This window comes from Grampus griseus (assembly GCF_964374135.1).
Source record: "Grampus griseus genome assembly, chromosome: 9".
In the NCBI taxonomy this organism is placed as follows: Eukaryota; Metazoa; Chordata; class Mammalia; order Artiodactyla; family Delphinidae; genus Grampus; species Grampus griseus.
Genome location: NC_139003.1, coordinates 80715519 through 80741038, shown reverse-complemented (window position 1 = coordinate 80741038; position 25520 = coordinate 80715519). Strand labels below are relative to the sequence as shown.

At 37.8% G+C, this 25520-nt stretch overlaps 1 protein-coding gene across 6 annotated transcripts in view; it reads right to left on the bottom strand.

Annotated features, from left to right (window-relative positions):
- Nucleotides 1-25520, bottom strand: part of CACNA2D1 (calcium voltage-gated channel auxiliary subunit alpha2delta 1) — a 512068-nt gene that overhangs the window by 104129 nt on the left and 382419 nt on the right. For all 6 annotated transcript variants that reach the window (XM_082661685.1, XM_082661687.1, XM_082661688.1 and 3 more), the window contains 3 exons: nucleotides 23383-23452; nucleotides 20756-20806; nucleotides 18479-18578 (listed from right to left, as the gene is read on the bottom strand). In XM_082661685.1, coding sequence (XP_082517811.1) covers nucleotides 18479-18578; nucleotides 20756-20806; nucleotides 23383-23452 — 221 coding nt within the window. The remainder of the gene's footprint in view (nucleotides 1-18478; nucleotides 18579-20755; nucleotides 20807-23382; nucleotides 23453-25520) is intronic.

Below are 25520 nucleotides of genomic sequence, written 5' to 3'. Positions count from 1 at the left end.
CATCTGTTCCTCCATTTCATCTCTTATACATATATCTCATATACTCTTTTCTCTTTCTTAAACTTCAAGTCCTAATGAGATCAATCAAGATGGCAAAGTAAGAGGATGTGAAGCTTACCTCCCCCCACAAACACATCAAAAATACATCGACATGTAGAACAATTCTCACTGAAAACTAACTGGAAACTGTCATCAGGACTCCTGTACAACCAAGGCTGTAAGAAAGATACATATGTAATTGGGTAGGAAGGGAAGAAAAGTGATTGGGTCAGGACCTGTGCCCCTGGGAGGGGACTCAAAGGAAAAGGGAGATGACACAGATGGAGACCGTCCCTGGGGAGCGTGCGGTGTGAGCCACAGATGGGGTAGGCCAGTGCTGGTGTCCTGCACCCTTTGGCTGGTGGGAGGACCTCTGCAAAGAACAGGAGGGCTGCGGGAAGCCTGGATGTCACTTGTGAGGGGTGCATGCATGCGCTGGCTTGCTCCCAAATCAGGGTGAAGAACTCTAGCGGTTGCTGGTGGCCCATGACCACCTTGCTGCCTGGCTCAGCCCGACCTGAGAGAACGCTCTGGTCCCACTCATTCCATGTCACAGTGCGGCACTGGTTCTGGGGTGGCCACAACTGGGAAGAAGATTCAACACGGGGACACGGAGGCGACCCCATCCCAGGGCGGAGCCTGGGGGGATTGGCAGTGGCCATTGTTGGCACTTACTCAAGCAGCGCAGATTTCTGACGGCAGCTGCTCCATCACAGCTCATGCCCCAATATATGCTGAGAGTCCATGTGGGCCCTGCCTGCCCTGTGGTGTGGCTCTACCACAGAGTGGGGGCAGCAGAGTCTTAGGGCTGTGATCAGCTGTGAGGGACAACAGGCACTGGCACCCAAGGCTGTGTCTGAGCAGAGCAAGGGAAACAACTGCGGGCACCTGAAAGAGCATCTCATCTGAGACAGCTCAGACTCCTGTCTGTGGACAACATGAGCCAAGAGCTCACATGGGGCCCCCTGGCTTCAGCACGCCCCCCACTCTGGGGCAAGGATCCTATTTTGGGGGAGAGAGGAAAACACAAACTTAAAGAGAATAGAACCAACTCAGGCCTGACCATCAAGGCTTTTGCTCCAGCAGCTTGGGATCAGACCCCGCCCACAACAGGGCAGTGATGCCCAGTGAGCAGAGGGGAAGTCTTGCCTCACACCCAGCTTCAGCTTTACCCCTCTGTGTGCAGTCCCACCCCGTACCAGGGTGACAGATGCCAGCACGTTCTGAAGAAAGATGTTACATCCACGTCAAATCCAGCTCTCCCACCAAAGGCACTGGGCACATGCAGTCTGTACAGGGACACTCTCACATACGCACACACATTTAAAACTGCAGGGCTTCCCTGGTGGCGCAGTGGTTGAGAGTCCACCTGCGGATGCAGGGGACACGGGTTCGTGCCCTGGTCCGGGAAGATCCCACATGCTGCGGAGCAGCTGGGCCCATGAGCCATGGCCGCTGAGCCTGCGCGTCTGGAGCCTGTGCTCCGCAATGGGAAAGGCCACAACAGTGAGAGGCCCGCGTACAGCAAAAAAAAAAAAAACAAAAACCTGCGATAGGTAACTGCTTCACCTAAATTCATAGAGGCAGAGAAATTTAAGCAAAATTAAAAGGCAGAAGAACTGCTCTCAATTAGAAGAGCAAAAGAAAATCCCTGAATAAAAGAGCTAATGAAACAGGAATAATTTACCAGATAAAGAATTCAAAGCACTGGTAATAAAAATGTTAACTGGAAAGCATAGATGAACACAGTGAAAACTTTAACAGAGAACTAGAAAATACTACAAAGACCCAATCAAAAATAAAGAATTCAGTACCTGGAGAAAACAAACAAAAAAAACCCCAACACACTATAAGGAATGAGTAGCAGACCAAGTGATACAGCAGAATGCATAAGTCATCTGGAAGACAGAATAATGGAAACCACCCAAACAGAACAGCAAAAAGAAACACAAATTTAAAAACATGAAAACATTTTAAGAGATCACTGGAACAACAAGTATACCAACATTTGCATCATAGGGGTCCCAGAAGGAGAAGAGAGAGAAAAGGGTATTTAAAATGTATTTGAGGAAACTACAGCTGACAACTACCCAAACCTGAAGAAAGAAACAGATATCCAGAAGCACAGAGAGTCCCAAACAAGATGAACCCAAACAGACACACACCAAGACACATCATAATAAAAATGGCAAAAGTTAAAATTCTAAAGGCAATGAGAGAAAAACAAAGAGTCATACAAGGGAATCCACATAAGGCTATCACCTGATTTCTCTGCAGAAACTCTGCAGGTCGAAAGAGAGTGACATGATATATTCAAAGTCCTTAAAGGGAAAAACCTGCAACCTAGGATACTTTACACAACAAGATTATAATTTAGAATAGAAGAAGAAATAAAGAACTTCGCAGACAAGCAAAAACTAAGAGTCCATCAATACTAAACATACCCTAAAAGAAATGTTACAAGGTCTTCTCTAAGTGAAAAAGAAGTAAGAATCTGTATGAAAGGGGAAATCCCACCATGAAATGCAAATATATTGCACATACTGAGGATCAACCACTTAAATACGCCAGTATGAAGATTAAAAGACAAAACACTGTAAAAGAACCATAACTACAGTAAACAAGGGATAAACATGAGGATGCAAAATATGACATCAAAAACACAGTATGTGGGCGAGGAGAGTAAAAGGTAGATCTTTTAGAATGTGTTTGAACTTAAATGACTATCAATTTAAAACAACTAGATACAGTTATAGGTCAACATGTATGAACCCCATAATAACCATAAATCAAAAACCAACAATAGACGTAGAAAAAAATTAAAAAAAGGAACACAAGCATACTACTAAAGAAAATCATCAAACCACAAGGGAAGAAGCAAAAAGAAATGAACAGAGAAGAACTATAAAAAATACCAGACAACAAGTAATAAAACAGCAATAAGTACATACCTACCAATAATTACTTCAAATGTACATTTAATCCAACAATGCATAAAAAAGATCATACACCATGATCAAGTTGGATTTATTCCATGGTACAAGGATGGCTCAACATATGGAAATCAATCAATTTGACAGACCACATTAACAAAAGGAAAGACAAAAACCACATGATTATCTCAACAGATGCAGAAAAAGCAGTTGACAAAATTCATCATCCATTCATGATATAAACTCTCATCAAAGTGGGTGCAGAGGGAAAATATCTCAACATAATAAAGGCCATTTATGACAAATGCACAGTTAGTATAATATTCAATGGTGGGCATGTAAATTTGTGTAGCCACTATGGAAAACAGTATGGAGGTTCCTAAAACACTAAAAATAGAACTACTATATGATTCAGTAATTCCACTCCTGGGTATATATCCAGAAAAAACAAAAACACTAATTCTAACTGATACATGCGCCTCAATGTTCACAGTAGCACTGTTTTTCATAGCCAAGAGACAGAAGCAACCCAAGTGTCAATAAACAGACAAATATATAAAGAAGATGTGGTATATATTTACAATGGAATATTAGCCATAAAACAATGAAAATATGCCCTTTGCAGCAATGTGGATGAACCTAGAGAATATTATGCATAGTGATGTAAGTCAGAGAAAGACATATACCATACGATATCACTTATATGTAGAATCTAAGAAAGAAAACAAATGAATGTAAAGAGTAAAACAGAAATAGACTCACAGATATAGAAAACAAACTAGTGCTTACCAGTAGGAAGAGGGAAGAAGAAGGGACAAGATAGGGGTATGGGATTAAGAGGTACATACTACTGTGTATAAAATAGATAAGCAAGGGCTTCCCTGGTGGCGCAGTGGTTGGGAGTCCGCCTGCCGATGCAGGGGACACGGGTTCATGCCCCGGTCCGGGAGGATCCCACATGCCGCGGAGTGGCTGGGCCCGTGAGCCATGGCCACTGAGCCTGCGCGTCCGGAGCCTGTGCTCCGTAACAGGAGAGGCCACAACAGTGAGAAGCCCGTGTATCACACACACAAAAAAAAGCAAGAGGGATATATTGTACAGCACAGGGAATTATAGCCATTATCTTGCAATAACTTCTAATGGAGTATAATCTGTAAAAATACTGAATCACTATGCTGTATACCCAAAACTGGTAAAATATTTTAAATCAAAGATACTTCAATAAAAATAAATAAATAAAATAAAATAAAACGCAGGTCCTAAATATATTAGTAAAAGTACTGCTAGGTAATTCATGGCTCTTGCTAATATTGTGAATGTGATTTTAATTTCTATTATTAATCCTTGTTCAGCGAAAACCAGCCATGTGGTCACCCTCCCATGGTTAGAGGTGCCACAAGTATCTTTGCTAATAGCACTCTGGGACTTGACCACTCCTGTCCTCAAATTGATGTTGCTGTCCCCTAACATTGGCTGCTGGCTTACAGTTTCCTTGGCCTATAGAAAAAAATTTTTAATAAAGAATTGACCATTTTTTAATTTAGTTTAGGAAAACCAGGTCTAGTCCAGGCCCTGCCTGTAATAAGCACCCACAGCCATGGCTGATTCAATCATCTCCTCTGAGCTTCAGGTTTTTCTTTCTGAAATAAAAGCCTTTGCTAGATCACTTGGAAAGCCCCTCAAATTCTAAAATCATATTTATATCTGATAATTTTAACTATGATGGAAAAATTACATAAATGCATAGGAATAATAAATTCTGTATATACCAAAAGAAAATGGCATCAATAAAAAGTGAAAATATTGAGAACATTATTAAGACACAATTTATGTTTGCCTCTAATTATAAATCATGGCCCATCAAAACTTCTGATAAATGTTGTCATTTTTAAACAAATATTCCCATTAACTTGAATCATGACATGCCCAAAATTCAGTCTGTTGACTTTCGTCAAAAACTTGAAAGAATTTCTGAGTAAGTCCCAAGTATCTTTTCTAATATATTCTATTTACATGTTGGTACAGAAAACTTTTAAACCTCTCTAATTATAGGCATTTATAAGAATTTCAAGCAATTGGGAGTGTGCTACTCTTTTGCTTCAGAATTAATTTATATTTAGCTTCCTTGCTCATATCAACTTGATATTTATATTTTCTCAACCATCTTTTAATCAACCAGTGTGCAATTCTGATTCCAGAGCACTCATTCAACTAGAAATACGGGCAGCTTTCTCTCTATCATTCTCGAGATATAATAATTCTATCAGTATTATTCCTAATATAAGTATTTTTCTCATAGCCCTGTGGAAATTTGCGCGCCAGCTCCCAAAGATGAAGCTTTACTGAAATTACCAAATGATCACATACTCTGTGATCACTTCCTCTTCACCCACACTGTGATGCAGAGCTGACCAATACGTCTAATATTTTCACGGTACATGAAGCTGAGTACTTGGAACATCTTCCCTAATTGAAAAAAAAAAATTGTGATGACGGCTGGCTTTGCCTAAAGAACACAATGAGCAAGATACACAACACCTAATATGTTTGCAGAGTAGAGATACTGTCATACTGACAATATGAGTGAGAATGACTCTGGTCACTTAAAACACAAAGATATTTTATCACTGACTGAAATTTGTTATAAAACGACATCTATATAGCACTCTCCCCGCTGCCCCAGCTAACTTTACTGTTGTCTTATTTTAAGAAATGGCCACGGCCACCCCAACCTTCAGCAATCACCACCCTGATCAGTCAATGGTCAGCATCAAGGCAAGATCCTCCATCAGCAAAAAGATTAAGACTCAGTGAAGGGGGCTTCCCTGGTGGCGCAGGGGTTGAGAATCTGCCTGCCAATGCAGGGGACCAGGGTTCGAGCCCTGGTCCGGGAAGATCCCACATGCCGCAGAGCAACTAAGCCCGAGCACCACAACTACTGAGCCTGCGCTCAAGAGCCCGCAAGCCACAACTACTGAGCCCATGCACCACAACTACTAAGCCTGTGCTCTAGAGCCCGTGAGCCACAACTACTGAGCCCACGTGCTGCAACTACGGAAGCCCACGCACCTAGAGCCCTTGCTCCACAACGAGAAGCGACCGCAATGAGAAGCCCGTGCACCGCAAAGAAGAGTAGCCCCTGCTCTCCACCACTAGAGAAAGCCTGCACGCAGCAACGAAGAGCCAACCCAGCCAAAAATAAATAAAATAAATACATTTATAAAAAAAAAAACTCAGTGAAGGCCCAGATGATGATTAGCATTTTTAGCAATAAAGTATTTTTTAATTAAGGTATGTACATCATTTTTTAAAGACAATGCTATTGCACTCTTAACAGACCACAATTTAGTGTAGACATAACTTTTATATGCACTGGGAAGCTAAAAAGTTTGTGAAACTTGCTCTATTCTGGTGTCTGGAACTGAACCGGTAATATCTCTGAGGTATCCCTGAATTTTGAAAAATTTTACCTGTTAGGTGCAGTTATTCATATGTGTTTACTGGACGTGAAGTCTTTTCATAGTCCTTATAGACCCAGCAAATAAATCAATAACTGTTGTACTTTTAAAAACTATAGTTCAATTCAAAATGCAAGTATTCCCTCTGCCTCACCTTAAGAATTACTTTGCTATTTCAAAAACTGCAAATACAGTTAATTTCTAATTATAAAAAACTATCTTGAGTGCATCATGTAATTAATGGAAAAATATTTATCATACTTGTCAACACCTTCCTATAAACTTTCCTTATACTTGCAAAGCAATTAAGTTATCCTCTGGCAATCTCTCTTTTGAAAAATTAAATAACCTTGATTACTTGCCCTGCAAGTAATATAATTACTAAATTTGTCCATTATTTCAGACTCTTTTCTTCACAGTCTGTAATTTTTTATGTCTTTTAAATGAAGATAATTCTAAGCAGCACTGATTTTTTTTTGCCTTAACAAACAGTACTTTAAAAAAATTGAAATATAGCTGACTTACAATATTGTGTTAACTTCAAGTGTACAAATAGTGATTTAGTTTTTTTTTCTTAAAGAAACAAGTATATAAGAGAGAGAAAACTCTGGTTCTCTTAATGAACTTAATTCTACTCCTTCCTTCTGCTCTTTTTTAATACCTCCCTCCAAAAAGCAAATGGCTACAAAATAAAATATTCAGAAACGTCCATAAAACTAGCAATTCTATGAATTAAAAGGTCTTAAAATCTAAGTCAATGATATGCATGATCAGTTATAACAAGCCCCAGACAGATGCCTGCTGGACTTTGCTAAAAGTACCTCCCTAAGGTACCCTGATTTCCTCATTGCTTAATAATCACCTGGGAGACTTGCTAAATGCAGATTCTGGCTCTGCAGGTCTGGGGTAGAGCTTGGGATTCTGCATTTCTAACCAGCTGCCAGGCGCTGCTCAGGCTGCTTGGCCACAGACCTCACCTCAAGAAGGAAGGGCATAAACTACAATATTCTTGTTCGTTGACATAAATGAGATATGAATCAACATAAAGTTTTCCTGAAATCTAGATGGATGACTATTTGATAAGACACGAAATGAAATTACTCTCCTAGAATTCATATGTCACAAAACTGTACTGGTGTGCCAAATATCTTTTATTTTACTTGAATTCTTGCAAAAGGGCCTGTTTTGCAAGGTGATTTGCAAAGTGATTTGCAAGGCCCTTTTTAAAAGTGATTTTGAGAAATCACTTTTAAATTTAAATTGTGCCACAACTTACAAATGTGCTCATTATCATATGCAGAGTAGGAAAGTCCCTAAGCTAAGAAAACCATGCCTTTGTCTAGGAACACATGAAGGATATTTTAGAAAGGAAACTGAAATTTAAAGCACATAGGAAAAGGAACAATCCAAATCATGTCTTTCTTGCATATACAGTGCAATTCGATACATAAACGAAGTCCCACTCTGACATTAGTAGGTGTTAAACTGTCAAGCCAAGAACTGGGAAGTGTCTGAGATTTATCCTTCTTGCAAGCTAATGAGTAATCCACCTATAGTTTCATAGACACTGGCAGAAAAATACAAGCCCTTTGGGTCAGAGAGAAAAGGCCGCTTACTACTCATAGCAATACCAATAGCAGTACCAAGAGCCAGACTGCCACCTTTGCTCACACTCACAACTCAATTCCCACAGGAGGATGGGAAGAGGGCCGGGGGTCACCTGCATAGGCAGTAGGTGTGTGTCAGGCAAGGAATCCCAAGATGAGGAAGGCCTTGATCTCATACAGGGGCTGCTGGCAGCTGGCCCATCCTCCTCTCCAGATAGACAATATCTTAATTACTCTGCATTGTATGTAAATCTCTTCTGGGGAAGGAGACATCTCAATCTTTACTTATCCTGGAGTGTACATAAATCTGGGCAAACTGACTGTAAATGCTCAGACTTGAAGCAATGTGACACATTCACGAAGAACTGTCTCCTAACAGTTGGTAGAAAAGTGTTGGAAGATGACAACAACAGCAACAATAATAATATCCAGAAAAATGATTACAATAAATAAGCACTTTTCATGTGTTATTCCATTTGGTGCTCAATAACTTAAAGGCAAGTTAAATATGGTTCTATTTCAAAGAGGAGAAAACAGATCTGTAAGCCTTAAGTAACTTGTATAAGCTCACATAACTAGTAGTTTTGAGGCAGGAGGCAGATGGGCACCCCGCCCCCCATGGCCAGCAATTGGAGATTCCTTCCCTGTAGACCGATACTCCAAGACGAGAATAGCAGGACAATTGAGAGAGAAGGCTGGGTGCTGCCCAAAAAGAAGATAACAGACCACGTATTTCCATTCTCGAAGTCAAGGAGACCCTCCCAACTAGAAAGCTTCTTGGAGGTCAAAAAGGGAGGGGGCGCCACCCCATAGTAAGTGATGTCAACTACCCATAAGCCTTTTCACTAGAATCCATCTTGGCTCAGAGATGCACAGGCACACGTGGCAGGATCCTGAGATACACCAAATACGGACTCAGAACTAGGCAAATCAAATGAGTGGCCAAAGGAAACTTGGAAAAAATGCCCCAAAGAGTGATTCAAACTACCGCGAGGGTGCAACTCTCTCTCTGAGTCCGCCCATGTGTCTAACCACATGTACTGTACTCCTTTCCCTCCTAATAAATACTTCACTTGTTTCACTACCTTCTATCTTTGTGGGAATTCTTTTCTGCAAAGCCGAAGGGCCAGGGCCTCGTCACTGGCCACTGGTCTAGTGGCTAGGATTTGGTGTTCTCACTGCTGCGACCCGACCTCAATCTCTGCCTGGGAGCTGAAACCCTGCTTCAAGGCGCTGCAGGCCAAGGCCACCTGAGATCAGTTTCAAAGGTTGTGCATTACTCCTATGCAATTCTATGAGTACATATAAGAGGCAGGATTGTGAGAAGAGTGGGAAGTAGGGCACTTAACCAGAACTTAGCCTGACTAATGTCACCGAATCCTTTCATCATGATCATCCCTTCCCAGCCTCCTATGTGGCTACGGATCCTCACTCCTCATTTTGCACTGGCATTTAGAGATTGTCACCTCTAGAATTGTTGTTTAGTGACTACAGTTGGGGCAAGGGGTAGAGTTGATTTTTTTCTTAAAGTTATCTCCTACAACTAATAGCAAAGATATTATAAGGAGTATTTTGATTATTTCTTTCTGATGAATAACCAAAGATAGCACTTTAAAATGACCACAAGTTAGGAAAGCTTCCTGCAAGAAAACTGACTCAAAGATCAGTAACGAAATCCTAACATTTGCATCTAATTCTTAAATAAAAATATGTGATTTTACTGAAACACAAGACCATCTTCTTCAGTTGTTAATTTTTCATATATTGTCCATAACCAGCATACATTTTCCTTTCATCCTCCACTGGCTTGCAGTATTTTTCTCCTAATACGTCAAACTTCCTCACTTTCATAAACAAATACCACTCTTTGTGTCAACATTTGAAATTTTGCCTGCAAATCAGAACATGCTGTGATTGAATTGCTGCTCTTATCATCTACCACTTAGTTCTATCAAAGTATATAACTGGATTAGTGGGAAAACAGCTACATTATGCCTGCATTTAAGCTTTGCCTAACAGCAGGCTTCCTGTCTGCAACAAAGAACAGCTCTGGAGATTACAGAAACACTAGGAAATGATCAACATTTGTTCTGACATTTTATGTGTGATTGAAGCATAAAAATTACCGTTCTCAAAAAAATAAAGAAACTTAGATACATAAGCCTAAAAGTGAGAAGCTGCTTAATTTTTCTGTCTGATGGTTCTAGGCAACATTGGGAAAGCGTTCATACAGACTGCATCATAACTCGGGATGACAGACGTGATCTTAGGTTATGAGGATGAAGAGAAATGCATGAGGGCTTTGTGGGAAGATTACTGTCAGAATTAACTATAGAATCACTACCAGATTTCCTCAGTGCCTTATTATTATGCCTCCCTGAAGTTACAAAAGCTAAAAGTTATATTGCTTCTTTCCTAGACTTTCAAGCAGTTTCAGAGAGAAAAATATACAAGCACATCTGCGTGCATACACACACATAAAGCCCAGGAGATTATAACTATATTAGAAGGGTTTTTTTTTTCCATAGACTCTCTACATCATTAAGTTATTACATTTCTATTTAATGAGAAAGGGCTATCTTTTAAAGACAAAAATATGATTTTACTTTTCTTTGACCAAAATGTTACATAAGAATTAATTCTTTTAAGTTTTTTACAATTAATTTTTATTGGAGTATAGTTATTTTACAATATTGTGTTAGTTTTAAGTCTCTTTAAATGTATCACTTTCAGGTATTTTTTTCACCCAACTAAGAAAAATGAAGAATTTCTTTTAAATTATGAAGTTGATGTGGTTGACATTAAATATTATATAAATGTAAATAACAATCTATGTAGTTTGATAGAAGCAAAAGGACACATGATAAAGGAAGTAAATAAATTTATAAAAGGAGACACATTACCTAAGCAAAAACGTATAATCCAGATATAATGTTTAAGTGTTTATCTGTAATTATAAGAATAATCCAATTCATATATGCTTTTTCAAGCCAAAATACGGCAGATTTCTTAAAACAAGTCCTCCACTGAAACATAAATAACCTTCTTCTTCAAAAATTAATAATAAATTTAGATTTAAAAGAAGCATTTCTCCTTGCTATTATAACCTAATCATATTTTATCTCAGAATTTCTAAGAATTCGAATAGCTTGGAATTTTATTTAAATATATCAGATTATGCACTAAAATTAGTAAACTTACTTTATATTTTCCTTCAGGATCCAACCACATAACTTTGTGGATAAATCTAGACTAATAAATGAAAACAGCTGTGCTCCAATCCTGGCTTCTCACTTAGAAAAGTTACTACACCTTATGTTTCTTTATCTATAAAATCTAGGTCAGGAATATTATCTCCCTCACAAGGTTGTTGTGAAGAATCAATGAGTTACTCTGAAAAACATGGAACAGTTCCTGTCTCATGAGCAGTGTTAAAAAAATTAACTCTAGTAATTCACTATAATGGGATTAAATTGAAGATTAATACACAAATTAGATAAATAATGAACACATACCTACTTTAGATCTTGTTCGTATTGATTTTCTGAAGGGTAAATCTATGTCTGGAATAATATGATCAGCCAATATCATTTAGTGACTTTTCAACCATGAAAATGTACTAATGTTTTTTTCTCAAATAACAGAATTAAACAAAAATATATAGTCAATAAAAAAAATCAGAGTATAGTTGACAAAAATATCTCCTTATGGTAAATAAGGACCATAAACCACAAAGTAAATTAATGAACCTCAACTAAATAAGCCAATATACTAGGAACTGAGACCAGTAAAAAATTTCTCTGGGAGTTGAGTGGGATATCACTACGACTTTATCATAGTGTATGATGAAGCATCTTCTGCAATATTCACCTTAGAATTTACATCTTTTAATATCACTTTCTCCCTATTTTTGAATACATAACTGAGATATTTTCATAATTTTTAACTCGACACATTGAGATACATTACTTCCATATCAAATGCATTCCCAGTTCTTTCTACAAGCAACATATTCACTTTGCCTATGTGCTTTCAGTTCACATATTCAAGTTACATCAAGTGAGGACGCCCCAGCAAGGATTTACAAAGAGCTGTCAAGGCATCAGTAAAGTTTATATTAACCTGATTCACAGAAATCACAAGGAAAGACCTTGCTATTTTGTTTCTTAAGAAGTTAGCTAACAATTTTCTTTAACGAAATACACATTTGGGCTTCCCTGGTGGCGCAGTGGTTGAGGGTCCGCCTGCCGATGCAGGGGACACGGGTTCGTGCCTTGGTCCAGGAAGATCCCACATGCCGCGGAGCGGCTGGGCCCGTGAGCCATGGCCGCTGAGCCTGCGCGGCTGGAGCCTGTGCTCCGCAACGGGAGAGGACACAACAGTGAGAGGCCCACGTATCGCCAAAAAAAAAAAAAGAAATACACATTTAGCAACCATAATATTTTTAGGAGAAGCAAAGGTCCTTAAAACTTGTCAGGCATTAAGAATCTCAAAGGCGAACAAACGTATGGACACCAAGAGGGGAAAACCGCCGTGGGGTGGGGATGGTGGTGTGCTGAATTGGGCAATTGGGATTGACATGTATATGACTGATGTGTATAAAATTGATGACTAATAAGAACCTGCAGTATGAAAAAACAAACAAAAAGAACTAATACTAAACTTTCTTTGGGTTATTTGTATGGAAATATGTTAATATAAATGTTTCAGACATTACATGAAATTTCTAAAAATCTTATGTGTTCTGGTATAATGTTATAAGTCATAATTCTAGTTATTACTTTAAAATGTATATCTCAGAAATAACTAAATTTCCTTGTCAATTCCCATTATTATGAACTTTCATCAAATCTTTAACCGTGGTCATTTTTAAGTCTTTTGTCATTTCCAGAGTTCTGGGTGTCTGATGCTTTTGCAAAAATGTTCCTATAAAAGGCTTTCATCTTCACGGAATTCACAGAAAAGACTCTGACAAGTACAGGTGTCTGGTAACTGACTACACTGCTGAACTGAATGAAGCATTTTCAGAACTTCAGAACTCTAATGGAAAACTGATGAATTCATAAAAGTGCTAACAAAAGATCAAGATGAAAAAAAATTAATTACATGGGACTGAGTGAACTGATGAGGATGATTATAATTTTTGTGACTTTCTGTTTGAATAAAAAAGAAAATCCAAGGACTCAGAGGCAAAAAATATACAAATCAATTTTCACTGCAAAGTAAAGGAGCTGTTACAGTGGAGGATTCCTGGACTGAATGTCAATATTATGACATACTGTGAATGTGTTTTGTGATTGGTAATTGCAATCATTGTTGCTTTTGTTGTGGTCATCCATTTACAATGCTTGGTGTCAGTTGATTTATGTCTTGTAAAAATAAAATACAGTGTGTGTGTGTGTGTGTGTGTGTGTGTGTGTGTGTGTGTGTGTGTGTGTGTGTGTGTGTGTGTGTGTCTATGTGGGAAAAAAAAACGAATCTCAAAGGCAATCCCATCTAAGGTTTTTATTTTAATTAGGAAAGAATCATTGATTGCTGTCTAAAAGTTGAAAGCATAAAATTCATTCAAAGCCATTTCTACTGTTCAGTCAGAAAATCTTTTGAAGCATATTTTTTAATAGCACTGTTAAGTTTCTAACTGAGGCAGATGCTACTGGTGCCCCATCCATATTTCCTCACATATCAGCCCAAATTTAACTGTCCAAGATTTCTGGGAGCCTTTTGCTTGTGCACATAGTGGCCTGGGAACACTGGGGAATTAACGTCCCTTGGGAGCAGTCATTAACTTCCAATACCACAGCACACTGTCCCCTCGGAAAGAATAATTTCAATTCATGCAATCTACCTTGGTTCACAGAATTGCCCAGAGGATTAAGCTCTACTCACTCACCGTGGTAACTTGTTTGATAACCCACTGTTTATCAGTTCTCTTCTTTTTTTGGCTTTACTTCTCACATTTCTCTCAATCTTTCTTAGAATTACTTTCCAAATAAGCCATTTGTACTTGAATCCTTACCTCATGAACTATTTCAGAGGAAAGACAATATAAGTTGATACTAGCAGAGGTCTTAGGAAACATGGTCAGGATGGGATTCCAGAATTAAATCATTCACCAGCCATGTGGCAATAAAGATTCCTTTGGTAATTGGCTATATATCAGTGATAACTGGAGTAAAGAAAACCCCTCAGAGGCTACAGCATCAAAACTGCTAAGATTTTTACCTGTAGTGACTGGAACACAATACAGAATAAAGGGGAGGCATCTAGCAGTTGAGAAATATGGTGACAACGGTAATTAAAGGGGCTTGGAGTTGGCTGGTTGTTAAATTCAATGAAAAAAGTGACAACCTCAGATCAGCCAACTACCAACTAAGGGCAAAGTGTGAAAGCCAGAAGATATACAGGAGTCAAGAAAGAGATTCTAATTTTTTGATGTGAGAAGGACTACGTGTGCTAGAAACAGACACAGAATTCGCTTTTGAAAGGCACATAACGAGGCCGCATCCACACGCATGGCAGGTTTCTATGCAAAAGTCACCGTACTGATAGGCAAAGAATGGGATCTTAAGAGTAGAATGGGGACATGGGTAGATGCTATTGAGAACAATGAACTTCCAGATTCCCCTATACCCTCTGGGTACGGAGAAGTAATCTCTTCCTCGTAGTAGCTTCTCCCATTCCTAGAGACCATAAAAGATGATGCTCTCCCTTAAGATCTGATCTCATCTCCCCTCATGGCTCTAGGCAACAAAGAGACCAGGTCTCAACATGGCCTACCTGGAAAAATAGTCTCTGTTCCAGGAAAACAGAAAAAGAGAATATTCAACAAAAGAGATGCAAGATCTGTCTAATATGAACAGCAGATACTGGGAGAACATGCCAGGGGATGGATGTTGGTGGATCTTGAGGCAAAAAACACCTGGTTATCAATCTGGTGTGAGGGAGCAACTAGCCTGAGATAAGACAACACCACTCCTACATAGGGGCAAATGGCTTAGCTGGTTGGCCAATGCCCTTGAAGAAGCAAGAATGGAAGACCTTCCCCAGACAAAGAGTTCTGGAGAGAAAGAGTGAGGATGGACCTATGGGAGTAGGCATGAAATGTGCAGATCTCTGTCTCACATCAATCCCCACTAGAGAACATTCATACAGAGGAGGTACTGAACAACTGAGTGGAGAGGAGGATTTGTCCGTTGTATGCAGCAACTGTCCGTAAATGCAGCAGCCAGGTAGCAGAGAAAGAGGGGATATATGTGGGCCTAAAAACATGGGCTCTTTCTCGTTAAGTGGGATATAGCTATCGCGATTAGTGAATGGCTAACCCATTGGAAACTGTCCGATGCTGAGTCTTTACTACAGTATCACTCTTCAAAAAGACATTCAACAACTTCATTTCAAACAGATTGTATTCGATTTTATCCCTCTGGAATGGGGTGGCATCAATTTTGCTTTTCTTGCTATTGATACATGTTTCAGGTAAGAGTTCACCTTTCCTGTCTGCAATGCCTCATGCAGGATCATTAATCCTCTGGATTCACACACTGTCTGATTTATCATCATGGGATACCATCATGGAATCCTACATAATATCTCCTCAAATCAAGCAATCTATTTTATGGTGAAGGAGGTCCAACAACAAACAAATGACCACAGGATCCACTGGGTCTACCATATACTGCATCACTTAGAAACAGCCAGCCTGATAAAACACTGGAATAGTCTCTTAAGTGTGCAACTAAAGCTCCAGCTTGCAGATGACAGTCTTTGAGTAGGAATGTTGTCCTTCAAGGGGCAGTATGTTCTTTGAACCATGGTGCTAAGTCCACTGATGTGCTGGCATCAGACTGTATCCACTCATAAAAAGCAATGTTACATTTTCAGGAATTTTTAAATGATAAAGGGATCAATCCAACAAGAGAATATAATACTTGCAAATATCTATGCATGCAGTATAAAGCACCTAAACACATAAAGCAAATATTAACAGACATAAAAGGAGACACTGACGGTAGTGCAATAATAGTAGGGGACTTTAATGCCCCACTTTTATTAATGGATAGATCATCCAGACAGAAAATCAATAAGGAAACACTGGCTTTAAATGTTAGACGCCATCTTTAAGGATCATTAACTGGATACAGTGGACATACTGGACAGGTTTCTAACTACCATCACCTGCAATTTTTTGTTACGTTTCTCTCTCTTATGGTCAGAGTCTATTCTGCCCACACATATGGAAGGCTGGTACTTAAAACCACAGCTCACTTGGCCTTGAGGCAGAATAACTTTGAAGTTCATATTCTATACAGCTTCTAGGATACCTCAATAGGATTAAAATCCCTTTAAATTAAATTCTTTTAATTGGCATTCTTCCTTCCTTCCCTTGCCTAATTTCCTTTCATTGGTTGTGTTTCCTGGGATCCTGTCCCAAAAAAACCATTTACACTTGAATCCATGAGTAAGAATCAGGAGGAAGCGAGATTAAGACATTAACCATATTTAATGTCTGCTGGTTTTATCTAAATTTCATTAGATATGCCAAATCTGTACTGAATTTAATGTTTTTCAACTTTCTCTTTTGCTTTGCAAAAGATAATATTTTGTTAGCAACCTTTCCAATGCCTTTGTAATAAACAATATTTTTATGTACAAATTAAACTAAATGGTTATCTTTTTGATCATTTTATTTGGGAGACCAAGCATTACATTTTACTTGTTCTCATTTTGTTGAATAAGTCGTGAGCTAACACCCAGGGTCAGATTATAAAATCAGACTGACATTAGTCAGAGCTCTTAAGCAGTATCAAATTTTACTAATAGTATCAAGGATGCAGACAAGCTAAAGGACTGCTAAACGTTCAGATAAAGCATAGAAAGATCTGGGTATGGAGGGCAGTTCCCCAGATGTTATGAGCTGAACTGTGTCCCCCTCAAATTCCTATGGTGAAGTCCCAACCCCTGGTACCTCCAAATGTAACAGTAATCATAGATAAGTTCTTGAAAGAGGTGATTAAGTTAAAAATGAGGCCATTAGGGTGAGGGTATAATCCACTATGACTTGCGTCCTTATAAGAAGAGGAAGAGACACTAGTTTGCACAGAGGGATGACCATATGAAGTGGTAGCAGGAGGGCAGCCATCTGCAAGCCAACGAAAGAGGCCTCAGTAGAAACTGACCCTGCCGGCACCTTGATCTTGGACTTCCAGCCTCCAGAACTGTGACAGAAAAATTTCTGTAGTTTAAGCTACCCAGTCTGTGTTATTCTGTTATAGCAGCCTCAGAAAACTAATAGACCAGGTCCTACGTTACTGTATTGGAGACATTCCTCTGGGCCCAGATGAAAGCGGTCTCAAAAAGAGCTTTGCAGGGTGAGTATTTAAACTATGAAATAGCTCCAGTTTATTACCCAGAGAGTTATATTACCTACTAGATAGTTTTAAAGGAATCCTGCTTCATTGATCTTGGGTTCTATTTATGACAGTTACCCTTAGCTAGGGAATATCCTGCTAAAAGCATTTTTGGAGTGATTCCTCTTCCTCTTAGTAAATATGATTTATCTAGTTACTTGAGGCTCTGGTTGACAAGAGACTATATTCAGTTCCTCTGTCTACTTTTTTCCAGGGGGTACCCTTCCAGTGAAGGGAGTAAATTGACTGTAGGCCAGCTGCTTTAACTTCCTCCCATGTGGTTTTAGAGGTAGGTCCATTCTCCTATGTTCAGTACAAAATGACCTTACCACCAATACCTCTTCCCTCACGTGCATCTCTATGAATATAACCACTTCAAATGTGAAATTATATCAACCAGTACATGGCCATGAAATTTTCTGCCAAAATTCTATGAATTAAAGTGAGATCCAGTAACATTCATTTTGTCCTGTTTTATTTGCTTCAGAGTTCAATGCTCTCTAGCTATGAGGAGGAAAGTCTAAAATGGTTCCTGGAAACAAGAATTTTAAGAAAGCACATTCAAGTATCTATTGGTTCTCATGTTAATAATAAAAAAAACCTTTAAAAACATAATACATTATGGATATGTGTCCAGTATGAAAAAGGAGCATCACAATGAACAGAAAATTGCCATACGCTTACACTGCCGAGTCACTATTTATTGGGAGTTACAATGATATCAATGAGTACAGGGGTTCACGTCAACTGTTTAAGCACCTCTGAGTCAAAGAGAATATATATAATGTTTTTCCTTCATGTTCATTGCTTCAATCACTCCATTCATGGGTAAATCCTCAAACATTCAGAAAGGACCTTTGTGTGGAATTATGGGAGAATGAGTAACAAGAGAGGATAGCTCCGTAAGACAGTCTTGTAATAGGACCAGAAATATCTCAGCCTATCTATGACAAAACACTATAAAGTATTTAAAACCAGAGGGAGATAAAAATTGTAGATTTTACTCAGCAAAAATGCAGTCATCATACACTTACTGAAGCTACGTTCACAAAATCATCATCTGAGAGGGTTTCCAACATTTCAGAGACAGATGTTCGGATCAGTTTAAGTGTCAATCCACTAACACTCCCACTCCTATAAAAAAATGAGTCCACACATGTTAATGACCATGTAGTTAATTAACATCATACACTCTAAGGAAACGCAACTTATGCACTGACTCTAGATAATAATATTCAAATAATTTTGTCTTCAAAAAACCAGTAGTAGAAAAAGTCCTATTTTTGATAGCAAGTAGAAATAAATTACAAAAAATCTTGTCTTTCTTTCCAACAAGCATCAGAATGTATATTTTTCTAACTACAATGATGAAAATTACACATCAAGTGACAATTTTAAGAAACTGTGGATACTCATGGCATATTCACTTATTGAGGAAATATACACTGAATACCAGCTCTGTTAGCCAAGTTAGTAGTGAGAGCTACAGAGGTTAATAGATACAGTCATTGCCCTAGGGAGCTCATTGTTTGACTTGATTAAACCAATAATTATGAAGCAGCATAATAATTTGATAATAGATTTGTAAATGCAATGCTTTGTTTTATACCCTAAAGTAGATATTCTTTGGGGTTTAGTCTTCATTTTTCTTGTCTCTACATATTTTATGATCCTGTAGGACCACATCTATTTGCAGGGCTCATCTCTAGGCAATTAACTTCCACTTTTATGTCTCTAGTTCCCAACTTCTTCCCAGTTTTACTTTTCTAGCTGTTATCAGATGTCTCATCTATGCCACTTTGCTTCTGTCATCCTTCCACCTGAAATTCCACTCTTTCCTCTCCCTTCCCATGCCTGCCTTGTTAAATCTTAGCTATAAGGATTCAATTCCAATTTTATCTCCTTAATGAAGTCTTTCCTGACACTTTAAAATGAAATGTGCTCTCTCATCTATGTATTCCTTCAGTGCTGTGTCATACTTTATATCTCTCACTTCCTACAATTGTTTTAATTTACTGATGTGAATATGGTTTAATTTCACTAATACATCTGAATCATCTTTGAGATCAGGGACCATGTCTTAATCATCTTTGTATCATCACATTGTATATAGGATACCCTCAACACATTTCCGTTGAAATAATTTTTAAAAATGGCATTACAACTTCATCTTCATTTTTATCCCACTTGGTATCCGACATGGGTTCCAAAGATTTTAATAAAAGAAATTATTTCAGGAAATTAGCATATATCCAATAGGATTATAACATATTGCATTACCATTCAGATTTATATTTCAGAAGAATATCAAGGATTAGCATATGTACAAACTATAATAACTTAATTAAAACAAGATGAAGTTTAAATGCATTGTAACAAATGAAATGAGATTTAATATTTGTTACATTTGTCAAATTCAGTTATCTTCTCTTTCTCAGGCAAGGTTATAAGATTTTAAACTTATTCAATTCACATTATAATGGAGAAATTTTCAAACGCTGACACTATCCTGTGAAATGAATTTAGTTGCCTATAAAACATTGGATTCTGTTTCTTCCAGTGGCAAAGAACAGATGAGGGTATACTTCTGTTCTCTCAGGGAAAATAATATAAGCATTTTATACCTCACGTTTTTAGTTCCTTGGTATTGCTCTTAAAAACTAAATCTCCAAAGCAGGATATATTCTTCACTATGTTCTACCGTTTCACCTTCTATCTTATTGGAAGAGTACACACAAATGCGCATGCGCACACACACACACACCCTAACTTGAAGCAATGTGACAAAAAAATAAAATGACCAATATAAAAACTCATGAAATTCTTCCTTGTATTTCAGCATTGCCCTTGAGAAAGGCCTAGTATTGACATTCAATATATGTAATATTTATCTATTGATATTTTGTGGCCAATCCCTAAAAGATACCTGAATCATTAATAACTAAGTGCCAACTAATTATTCTACTTTTTATGGAAGCAGAAACAGCTTGGATTTAGCAACCATGTACTTTCATATTGTTTAAAATATAAAGCAAAAAACTGGAAGCAAATCAATAATTTTTCAAAAAGTTCAGATTTAGAACCAAGCCATAATTTTCAATTTTGACATAGATTCCTCTCATTTTCAATAAGAGAATTTTTGTTTGTTTTGTTACTGCCTTAATTTGATTTCTTTGTCTGGATATAAAAGCCATCATAATTATTCCTTGTCTTTTTTTCAACCTATTTTCTAGTCCCAACCTACTACTGTTATCTAAAACTCCTCCCACTATTCTCAGTATATGAAAATTACATAATATTTAACTACTCACACGTCAACCAGAATAAGCATGTCTTTAGGAGATGCGGCTCCCTGGATGTACCTGTAACAAATATCATACGAATAAGTTTTTCTCTTGTAAAATATCAAGCATTGATATTTGTTGAACTGCTACTTACTAATCTCTGAGATATTTTCCAAGCAAGGCCCTACTTCCATTCTATCTAGGTAGACGATGCTCTTTTATTCACAATTCTGTAACATCAACTTTAGAAAAGCTACATTTAACATAAAAGAAATGTCAGAGGCATAATACATAAGGTATGTTTTACAGATATTTATAACAAAGGAATAAGAGATGTGCTTTGATACTAGGAGCAAAAGAAATTAACATCTGGAAGAACATTTCCCTAAAAAAAAAAAAAAAAGTTATCCTAAATTCCATTTTGCTGACCACAGGTTCTAAAACTCACTCTAAAGAATAATAATAGGGCTTCCCTGCTGGCGCAGTGGTTAAGAATCTGCCTGCCGATGCAGGGGACATGGGTTTGAACCCTGGTCCGGGAAGATCCCACATGCCACGGAGCAACTAAGCCCGTGCACCACAACTACTGAGCCTGCGCTCTAGAGCCCACGAGCCACAACTGCTGAGCCCACTTGCCACAACTACTGAAGCCCTCACACCTAGAGCCTGTGCTCTGCAATAAGAGAAGCCACCACAATGAGAGGCCCGCGCACCGCAACGAACAGTAGCCCCCGCTCACCACAACTAGAGAAAGCCCGTGAGCAGCAACAAAGACCCAATGCAGCCAAAACTAACTAACTAACTAAATACATAAATAAAGAATAATAATAATAAAAACAAATAATAAGATTGTATCATATATTTAAACACACACAAAAAAACCCGGCAAAAATAGATGAGTGGTCTAATCTGACAAAGGGACAATAAAGACTGACAAAGGGACAATAAAGTAATTAAAAACAATATATAATGTTACTTCCAAGAGTTTCAAGTAGTGGTTCTCAGACTTTATAGTATCTTAAAAATCACCTGGAGTGCCAGTTCAAAATGCTGATTTCCACACTCAACCCCAGCCCTACAGATTCAGAATCTCTGCACGTGAAGAGACTCAAGGAGAATAGTTCAGCCACTGTAGAGATAAACTTAACTACAGGTGAATGATCCCGAAAACTCATTTTGCCTGGCCACAGGCTGATGGGAAGTGGGGACCTGCCTTCCCCAACAAAAAGAGCTGCATCTGAACTCAGTGTTCTACTTATTGTCCAAGATTCTAAATCTAACTTCTCAGAAGCCTGCCAGATAACCTGCCAATAAGTTTTCAGGCAACATTCAGCACAATTAGTAACTATTCAGCACTATATGTTCATGAAACAGAGTTTACAGCTTGCACTCAAGTTTGTTTTTCTATTAGAAGGTAAAATGGCAGGGTTGCTGGGATATTCCAGTGGATATTCCAGTGGAAGGCAAATCTAGTTCATGTCTAGCATCTTGACAAATGGTCCTGACATGCCTCTCCATGAGGAAGACGGAGGACAGGATATCGGCTGCCTCTTCTAGTTGGGACCTAGTTTCTAAGTTTCCGCCGAAACAACTGGTTCCTGAACCCAAATCATGTGATGTCATAGGCTTTGCCTCCACTCAACAACCCATGGCTCCAAAGCCACTAACTTTGAGAGAGAAATATTATCAAGAATAATATGTGGATTAATAATACCTGGTACTATTATACATGGTTGGTGTTTATGTAAATTGCTACTGGGACGTTTAATAGGGCATTTTAAAAGCCTTAAATACGTTTCTTTGAATCAACTATTATGTCTCTTACAATTTGTCTGAACCCTAGTAAAAAGTCAGAAATAACCTAAATGTCCAATAATAGGGGATTTTTAAAATAAGTTACCATCTGGTCATTCTTTTAAAATGATGGTACTGTGTCTCTTATGAAAAGATATTGATATGAAAGAGTAGGTTACAAAGCACTATATTATATAACATGTGAACTCATTAAAAAATATAGAACCACACGATTAAACACATTCAAAAAATGAATTAAAATGCACGAGTTTAATAATTGTTTCCCAGTGAGTGTAATTATAATGTATTTGGTATTTTTTGATTCATATGTTAGGAAAATGAGTTTATTTAGTAGTAAGGAACAAATAAACTTTTTTTTTTGAAAAATGAAACATAAGCTATATGACTATAACTAGGGGCAGCTCTTACCTTGGGGCTAGTTCTCATTAGTTCACCACCAGAGGCAAACTATATTCTACTCTATCTAGATGTTGATTATTAGAGCCCTACTCCAAGCAAACTGGGAGACTTTCAATAGAAATCCCCACCAGCTAAAAGAGATTTAGAAATGACATTGACTATAAAACTTAAAGTAGTCCATTTGAAATGCATTTGATGATTCATTTCAACAACTTCATTATCACTGCCCATTGAACTCATCATCTTCATTTAGCTTTAACTGTTTTAAAGTATAAATGTATAAAAAATTCAAATGTATAAAAGGGAAAAAAGAGGTTTTGAAATAATCAGACAATATTCATCCTAATAATGGAAAGATCCCTTGCAACTTTTTAACAAACAAAAAAAAGAAACCTTATTTTGTCTTTTTCATCTTTTCATGGCTACCCCAAAATTCTTACCATGGTCTCCTGCGTACATCATAAAGGTCAATCTTGTTTGGAGTTCTACTGTTATCAACCCATGGAGAAGCTTAAAAAAAGAGAGAGAGAGAGAAAGTGATTGAGAGACAGCAAGAGAGTGAGAGCGAGAGAGAGAATTTAAACTTCAAATAGAGAAGTTAAATCAAACTATTGGGTTGGCCAAAAAGTGCCTTCGGTTTTTAGGTAAAAATAAAAGACAGATTTTTCATTTTCACCAAGAACTTTGTTGAAAAACGTATTCACCTTTTTGTTCTACTACTTTCTGCTATTTTTCAGGCAACTTCATAATTTCATTTCCCCAAAATTTTTTATCTTTTTGAGCAAAGAACTGTTCCAGGTGCCTTTTACAGTCTTCCAGGGAATCGAAATTTTTTCCATTAAGAGAATTTTTTAAAGACCGAAATAAATGGAAATCCGAAGGTATGAAGTCTGGTGAATACGGCGGATGAATCAGAACTTCCCAGCCAAGCTGTAACAGTTTTTGCCTGGTCATCAGAGAAACATGTGGTCTTGCATTATCCTGATGGAAGATTATGTATTTTCTGTTGACTGATTCTGGACGCTTTTTGTCGAGTGCTGCTTTCAGTTGGTCTAATTGGGAGCGGTACTTGTTGGAATTAATCGTTTGGTTTTCTGGAAGGAGCTCATAATAGAGGACTCCTTTCCAGTCCTACCATATACACAACATCACCTTCTTTCGATGAAGACTGGCCTTTGGTGTGGTTGGTGGTGGTTCATTTCATTTATCCCATGATCTGTTCCCATTCCACATTATTGTACAGTATCCACTTTTCATTGCCCGTCACAATTTGTTTTCATTACGTTTAAGCAGAGAATCGCATGCGGAAATATGGTCAAGAAGGTTTCTTTGCTTAACTTACGAGGAACCCAGACATCAAAGCAATGAACATAACCAAGCTGGTGCAAATGATTTTCAATGCTTATTTGGATATTTTGAGTATGTCGGCTATCTCCCACGTGTTATAATGTTGATTGTTCTCAATTAATGTCTCGATTTTATTGCTATCAACAACTGGTCTACCTGACCTTGGAGCATCCTCCAGCAAGAAATCTCCAGCACAAAACTTCGCAAACCACTTTCGACACGTTCGATCAGTCACAGCACCTTCTCCATACACTGCACAATTTTTTCTGCATTTCTGTTGCGTTTTTACCTTTCTTGAAATAATGAAGAATATGCCAAAAATGTTGCTTTTTTTTCTTCCATCATCAGTATTAAAATGGCTACACAAAAGTTCACCAATTTTGATAAGTCTTTTTAAAATGCACGCCGATATGACAGCTGTCACATACAGTCTAACAAAATTGTTTCAAATGAAGTTAAAGACAACTAAGTGCTACTAGAGCCATCTTACAGAAAAAAACTGAACAGACCTTTTGGCTGACCCAATATTAGATTTTATCTAGGAAAGTAATAATTTTAAAAGTCACAAAGCACCAAGGACACATTCTGCTTATCCACAGTAATGTTAAAATGGGAGATACCATTTTTATGCCCTTAACCTTTTTCTTTTTTAAAATTTAAAACAACACAGCAATACAAAAGAAAGTTGTATAAGTCAATTTCTTTTTCATATTATTTCAGAAATAACTTGTTCACAATTGGGATTTTCTGGGTGACAATGAATATGTTTTACCAGGTGTCCAGAGGTTATACATTTTCTTTCTTCTCTACTAACAGAAAAATTTACCTTAAAAGAAAATTTATTTGCCACTAATGAAAACTATACTTACAATTATTTGATCCTTATATTTTCATTCAATGCTACATTATCTTGGTCTACAAAAAGATTGTTTTTCTTGGATTGTTATCACATAATAGCATAATTTTTTAACCTTATTATTCCCATATTTGATAATGGCCAGCCCATTTGAAATTATCATTTAAAAGTTACATTATAATTAACATAACTGCACAAAAACTTTTCCTGATATTTATTTGAATGATCTGAAGTAATTCAAGTACAGATTCAAGAACCTTCTGTTAGGAGACTTCCCTGGTGGCACAGTGGTTAAGAATCTGCCTTCCAATGCAGGGGATGTGGGTTCGATCCCTGGTCAGGGAACTAGATCCCACTTGCATGCCCCAATTAAGA